This window comes from Athene cunicularia, assembly GCF_003259725.1.
Source record: "Athene cunicularia isolate RWA chromosome 7 unlocalized genomic scaffold, athCun1 chr7_part1, whole genome shotgun sequence".
In the NCBI taxonomy this organism is placed as follows: Eukaryota; Metazoa; Chordata; class Aves; order Strigiformes; family Strigidae; genus Athene; species Athene cunicularia.
In genome coordinates this window covers 20,460,511-20,467,115 of record NW_020799107.1, presented here as the reverse complement: position 1 = coordinate 20,467,115, position 6,605 = coordinate 20,460,511, and the positions used below count along the sequence as shown (strand labels likewise).

The 6,605-nt window shown below is 62.7% G+C and overlaps 3 protein-coding genes across 3 annotated transcripts in view; 1 reads left to right on the top strand and 2 right to left on the bottom strand.

Annotated features, from left to right (window-relative positions):
• The first annotated feature begins 334 nt into the window (after nucleotides 1–334).
• On the top strand, nucleotides 335–2,327 carry STK16 (serine/threonine kinase 16). The gene is made up of 7 exons (XM_026852090.1): nucleotides 335–381; nucleotides 662–881; nucleotides 961–1,094; nucleotides 1,170–1,290; nucleotides 1,371–1,466; nucleotides 1,534–1,655; nucleotides 1,736–2,327. The coding sequence occupies exons 1-7, from the start codon at nucleotides 350–352 to the stop codon at nucleotides 1,872–1,874; spliced, it is 864 nt and encodes a 287-aa protein (XP_026707891.1). The 5' UTR covers nucleotides 335–349; the 3' UTR covers nucleotides 1,875–2,327.
• Nucleotides 2,328–2,883: 556 nt separating this feature from the next.
• LOC113481974 (tubulin alpha-5 chain-like) overlaps nucleotides 2,884–6,605 on the bottom strand; it is a 5,540-nt gene continuing 1,818 nt past the window's right edge. Inside the window, exon 4 of the mRNA XM_026852088.1 lies at nucleotides 2,884–3,462. The gene's annotated coding sequence lies outside the window, so the exon portion shown is untranslated. The remainder of the gene's footprint in view (nucleotides 3,463–6,605) is intronic.
• LOC113481975 (tubulin alpha-5 chain) lies at nucleotides 3,435–5,609 on the bottom strand. Its single transcript, XM_026852089.1, has 3 exons — nucleotides 5,351–5,609; nucleotides 4,709–4,857; nucleotides 3,435–4,501 (listed from the first exon to the last, which is right to left on the bottom strand). The coding sequence occupies exons 1-3, from the start codon at nucleotides 5,529–5,531 to the stop codon at nucleotides 3,530–3,532; spliced, it is 1,302 nt and encodes a 433-aa protein (XP_026707890.1). The 5' UTR covers nucleotides 5,532–5,609; the 3' UTR covers nucleotides 3,435–3,529.

Below are 6,605 nucleotides of genomic sequence, written 5' to 3'. Positions count from 1 at the left end.
TGCTTGTGCATGGCGGGGGATGCTCGGGCACGGGGGTGGGATGCTCGGACATGGGGATTAGTCGGGCATGGGGGTGCTTGTGCGTGCAGGGGATGCTCGGTATGGAGGGGAATGCTGAGGCATGGAGTTGATGCTCAGGCATGGGGGGGTGCTCGGGCATAGTGGGTGCTTGTGCATGGGGGTTGCTCGGGCATGGGGGTGATGCTCGGGGATAGAGGATGTTTGGACACCGAATGCTTGGGGATGGAGGTGATGCTCAAATGTGAGGGGGATGCTGCGGCATGGGGGGTGATGCTTGGGTGTGTGTGGGATGCTTGGGCATGGTGGGAGAAAATGCTTGAGCACATGCATGGAGGAGGATTCTCATGCTGGGTGGAAGGGGTCGGTCATGCTCAGGAGGGGGTGCTTGGACCCATGGGAGTGAGGCTGATTGGGCTAGTGGGGTTGTTTATGCAGAGGGGGGATGCTCTGGGTGCCTGGCAAGTGCCCCCAAGGTGGGGGAAATGTGCATGGCTGAGAGGTTCCCATGGAGGGGGTGCAGGCATCTGCTGCCCTCTGCCCCCCTCCCCTGGCTGCTCACAGTTGAGGCTGGGCACAAGGCTCCGACACAGGTGCCACAGTGGTGTGACACCCAGCCCACACCATGCTCGACTCCTCACAGGGGCTTCAGCTATGTGGACCTGGTGGAGGGGCTGCGGGATGGGCACTTCTATGCTCTGAAGCGCATCCTGTGCCATGACAAGGAGGACCGCCAGGCTGCCCTGCACGAGGTGAAGATGCACGGCCTCTTCGACCACCCCAACATCCTGCCCCTGGTGGACCACTGCATGGTGGAGAAGGGTGCCAAGCATGAAGCGTGGCTCCTCCTGCCCTACGTGAAGGTGAGGGGGTCTCCCCTGGCCGCCCCCACCCCCTTGCCACCGGAAGTGGCAGTGGCAACCGGCTGCTTGCATTTGACAGGGGGGGACCCTCTGGAGCGAGGTGCAAGCACTGCGAGAGAAAGGGACCTTCATGCCAGAGCAGCGGATCCTCCACATCTTCCATGGCATCTGCCAGGGGCTGCAAGCCATGCACAGCAAGGGCTATGCGCACAGGTAGGGGGTTGGCAGCCCTGGCTGGGGGGGTTGGCAGGGGGCACAGCAGGTGTTCAGTGACGTCAATCCCCACAGGGACCTCAAGCCCACCAATGTGCTGCTGGATGAGGATGATCGGCCTGTGCTGATGGACCTGGGCTCCATGAACCAAGCTCGCATTGAAGTCAGCAGCTCTCGGCAGGCCATGGCTGTGCAGGTGGGTGCTCTGAGACATCACCCCACCAGCCCATCCCTGCCCTGAGCCCTTCATCCCCACCCTCACCCTCCTCTGTGCAGGACTGGGCTGCCCAGCGCTGCACTATCTCCTACCGTGCCCCCGAGCTCTTCACGGTGCCGAGCCAGTGTGTCATAGATGAGCGCACAGATATCTGGGTAAGGATCCGGCCCCTTGGCCCCTGTCCCAGCACCGTGGGGCTGCCCTGACCCCACTGCACTCCAGTCCCTAGGCTGCGTGCTGTACTGCATGATGTTTGGGGAGGGACCCTACGACGCCATCTTCCAGAAGGGCGACAGCGTGGCTCTGGCTGTGCAGAACCCCATCACCTTGCCCCCCACAACCAGGTGAGGGGCTGGGGAGGCGGACCCTGCTCCCAGGCAGCCCCGTGCTGCATGGCCGCCCTCCCTCGCCATCTTTCCTCCAGGTACTCGGAGGCCTTGCAGCGCCTGCTCTCCTCCATGATGATGGTGAACCCCCAGGAGCGACCCAGCATAAATGAGGTCCTCCACCAGCTGGAGGGGCTGCAGCCAGCGCCAGCGGGACAGGACACCACGCAGATCTGAGCCTGTGCCCTGAGGCTGAGCCAGGGGAAAAGCAGCTATTCTCGCCCCTGCCCCCCCTGCGGAGCCATTGCAGCGGGGATTGCTGCACTCCGGGGAGAGCTGCTGCTCTGTGCTGGAGGTGTGTTGGATTTGGAGTGGTCTGTGCCCTGGATGCTGCTGCCTGGGACTTGGTCTGTGCCCCAGAACTGTGGATGTGTGACCTGCTGCTAAACACGGGGCCCTTGGTGGCCGCTGCCTCCCCCGGGGTTGCAGAGGAAGATGCTGAAAGACCCCCCGGGTGACGGCAGCCACGGCCTCACAGCTCTGTGCCCCAGGAGGGTCACTCCTGACCAAGGGCAGAGCTGCAGTCCGGGTTCCGGTGCGGTGCTGGAGCAAGGCGGCGGGACCCAGAGCCTGCTCTGCTGCTGCTCTCAGCGCCAATGTTGCCTTGTGTTTGGAGTAAAAGATGTTCTTGCGGAGGTGTGGATAGTGTGTCCCTGTCTTTGGGGAGGGGTTCCTGCCAGGGGCACGGGGAGAGTGGGGCACACTCTCTGGGTTGAGCAGCCAAGCATTGCTGGAGAGGAAGGGCAGCAGAGGACAGTCCCAACAGGGCAGCACAACCAGAGCATTAGCAGTAAGCAGGGGAAGTTAATCCCTGGCCCCAGTGCACTCCTGAGTTCACACAACAGCAGCTAGGGCCAGGCACCGCTGTTCAGAGCCTCCGGGGCTGGGCGCTGCGGGAAGGGGCTCAGCACAAGCAGGCAGGTGGTGACAGGGGTACAGGCAGAGCTTCATGGGTGCCAGAGAGGGGGAGGTGGGTGCCTAGGCTGGGGAACTGCCAGAGTTTGGGAGGCAGGGGCAGCAGCCCTACTCCGGTGGGGGTGAGTGGAGCCTGGGGACAGCACAACCATCCCATTGCTGGGGACAGCCCCCAGCCCGGCAGGCACCCCGGAACAGAGGGGCTCACTGGGACACACAACAATTGGGCTGCCCGGGAAAGGGGGTTAAAAAAAGAGATACAGACAAGCAGTTTCACAGGGAGCATTCCCCTCCTTTAATCCTCTCACCACAACACAGCAGTAAAGCAGCTGCGGGGGCTCATGCTGCACTGGATACCCTCGCGGTGTGCACCCGCTGCACTGCAGAGCCAGGCATGGCCCTTGTCCCGCACTGTGGCCAGAGGGACAGGGGTGCCAGGCTGCTCCCACTGTTCCACCACTGTCCTTCCAGGTGAGCACACCTACCTTTGAGCTTCACATGGGGAGAAGTCCCCCCATCAGCTGCCAATCTTTTTCTGCTCAGGCTATATCGGCTCCCCTGAGCTCCAGGATTCAACACGGGGCCATATAGCGCGGCCATATAGCGCACAACAAAGCAGTACCCACCCCCAGCTGGAGCAGTGAGGGGGGATGGGATGTGTGCCACAGCCCCAGGGAGCGGCCCCAGGGGCTCATGCCTTGTGCGGGGGAGCAAGCTGGAGCTGGAGCAGAGCGCTAGGAGGAAGCATAGCAGCACCAGCAGCAGAGCTGAAGCACTCACCACACACCTGACCTGGCAAGAAACCAACACAGCTCGGGGGGGTAGTGGGAGACACAGAGGCTCTGAAATGGTTTATTGCAAAGGGTTTCTGCAGGTAACATGGGGAAGTAGCGCGGTCCTTTTTGGTAGGAGCTTCTCTACTCCTCGCCTTCCTCTTCATCCTCATAGGAGTCCAGGCCCACCTCCTCGTAATCCTTCTCCAGAGCGGCCATGTCTTCCCGCGCCTCGGAGAACTCCCCTTCCTCCATGCCCTCACCCACGTACCAGTGCACAAAGGCTCGCTTGGCGTACATCAGGTCGAACTTGTGGTCCAGGCGAGCCCAGGCCTCGGCGATGGCTGTGGTGTTGCTGAGCATGCAGACGGCGCGCTGCACCTTGGCCAGGTCCCCCCCCGGCACCACCGTGGGCGGCTGGTAGTTGATGCCCACCTTGAAGCCCGTGGGGCACCAGTCCACAAACTGGATGCTGCGCTTGGTCTTGATGGTGGCAATGGCGGCGTTGACATCCTTGGGCACCACATCCCCACGGTACAGCAGGCAACAGGCCATGTACTTGCCATGGCGAGGATCACACTTCACCATCTGGTTGGCTGGCTCAAAGCAGGAGTTGGTGATCTCGGCCACTGATAGCTGCTCGTGATAGGCCTTCTCTGCGGAGATGACAGGGGCGTAGGTGGCCAGGGGGAAATGGATGCGAGGGTAGGGAACGAGGTTGGTCTGGAACTCGGTCAGGTCAACATTCAGGGCCCCATCGAACCGTAGTGATGCTGTGATGGATGAGACAATCTGGCTGATGAGTCTGTTCAAGTTGGTGTAGGTTGGGCGCTCGATGTCCAGGTTCCTGCGGCAGATGTCATAGATGGCCTCGTTGTCCACCATAAAGGCACAGTCCGAGTGCTCCAGGGTGGTGTGGGTAGTGAGGATGGAGTTGTAGGGCTCCACCACAGCTGTGGAGACTTGTGGTGCAGGGTAGATGGAGAACTCCAGCTTGGACTTCTTGCCGTAGTCAACGGAGAGTCGCTCCATCAACAGGGAGGTGAATCCGGAGCCAGTGCCACCTCCAAAGCTGTGAAACACGAGGAATCCCTGGAGGCCCGTGCACTGGTCAGCCTGTGGAAAGAGGCACATGAGACATTGCTCTGAGATGGATTTCTTTGTGTCTGACCATTCAGAAGTCCTTCAGGGCCTGGTCCATGCCTGCCATGAGCAGCTGCAGATCCCTCCCAGGGCACAGCAGGGATTGCAGTGTGCTCTGAGCCCCAGCAGGATGCTGGAGCCCAGCCCAGGGGTACACGTCCTCCCTCTGTGGTCACCTACCAGCTTCCGGATCCTGTCCAGTACTTGGTCAATGATCTCTTTGCCGATGGTGTAGTGCCCGCGGGCATAGTTGTTGGCAGCATCCTCCTTGCCGGTGATCAGCTGCTCAGGGTGGAATAGTTGACGGTAGATTCCAGCCCGAACTTCATCTAGGAGAGATCAGGGGAGAGTTGATCCTGTGGAAGCTGTTGGTTTGAGCTGGCCACCAAGCAGGTGCCAGCACTCATCCCTCATCCTGGCTCTGCCTGCCAGGGGCATGGCCAAGGACCCACACGTCAGCCGGGCTACCACGGGCATCAGGTTTCTCTGGCAGAGGGAGGTGGCTGCCACTTCCCTGCACAGGAGTTCAGCTTCTCCCACCCATCCGGAGCTGCCTGCCCACAGTGTGCACGGTACTGCAGGAGCTGCCGTGCCGGTTGGGCTGGTTTCTCTCCATGCACATTCGGTAGCAGAGATTACCAGCACCGCTACCTCTACAACACTTCAGGAACAAGAACTGGTGCTCTGGTTTGTGGCTTCTCTTGGGGAAAGAAGTGCCTTCGGGTTGAGCCTGGGGCAGGGTGCTGCCAGCAGACCATGAGCACCAGCCCCTTGCTACCTACCCAGGGGTGCACCCCAGGCTGTGCAAACTCCAGCACTCACCGATCACGGTGGGTTCCAGGTCCACAAAGATGGCCCGCGGGACGTGCTTCCCAGCCCCGGTCTCACAGAAGAAGGTGGTGAAGGAGTCATCCCCTCCTCCGATGGTTTTGTCGCTGGGCATCTGCCCGTCGGGCTGGATGCCGTGCTCCAGGCAGTACAGCTCCCAGCAGGTGTTGCCCATCTGGACGCCGGCCTGGCCGACGTGAACGGAGATGCACTCGCGCTGGGGAGCAGGGGGAGGCAGGGTCAGACCCAGACAGCCGTGTCCTGCTCACCCCAGGGAGGGGTCTGCCTGCTGCCAGTATCCCATGGCCACCAGCACGGGATCTGCCCTGTCCAGCAGCCCCAGGGAGCACATTTTCCTTTAGGTGACCTCCCACATGCCCCTAAGGGACCCCACATGGCTGTCATTGCCCTCAGCCATGCACAGGCACAATGCTGGATCCGGAGCCAGCCCTGGCATCCCCCCTGTTCAGCCTGTGTTGGGAGCCACCAGCCCCACGGACTCAGGCCAGGGCTGCCCTCCAGCAGTGCGAGGAGCAGAGCCCGGCCCAGCCGCCCTGCCCCAGCCGCCCCTCCAGGCTCCCCAGCAGCCTCAGCACCTTCCCCAGGTGTGGCAGCCCAGCAAGATGCTGAGCTGAGCAGGCACATCCTTAACCCATGAGGTGCACATGGGGAACCTGCTGCTCCAGAGCCAGGGTAGCATTCAGCGTCCTGGGTCAAGGGGCCTTGGGGATGCGGGGGCAGTGAGGGGCGGGGAGCGGGGGCTGTCTGTGAAGCCCAGCAGCCTGTGAGGCAGCACAGAGACTCCCCAAGCTACGCAGTCCCAACCCGTGCTGCAAAACCCGGGTGGGCAGAAGTGCCGAGGAGCAGGCTGCGAGCTGTGGATGTGCCTCCTGCGCTCCCATCCTGCAGGTGCAGGCCCGCTCCGCTGCCCCCGGCATCCCTCCGCCGCTGCCCCCAGCACCCTCGCTCCTCTCGTCCCGGCAGGACACCGCAACTCGCCCGGGAGGTCCCCGCGCTCCTCTCTCCTGCATTCCCAAGCCGCGCAGCGCTCTCAGCAGCGATGGGTCCCGGGCCCCGGTCCAGCGCCGGGGCAGGATCGGGACTCCTGCCTCCTCCGGGAGGAAAGGCAGCCCGGGGCAGGGTCCCCGGCAGAGCCCGGGCAGTGCTGCGGCGGGAGGGGCGCTGCGCCGCGCCTCCTGGCACGGCCCCGGCCCCCTCCCGAACCGCTAAATATAGCCCCGGCCCCAGG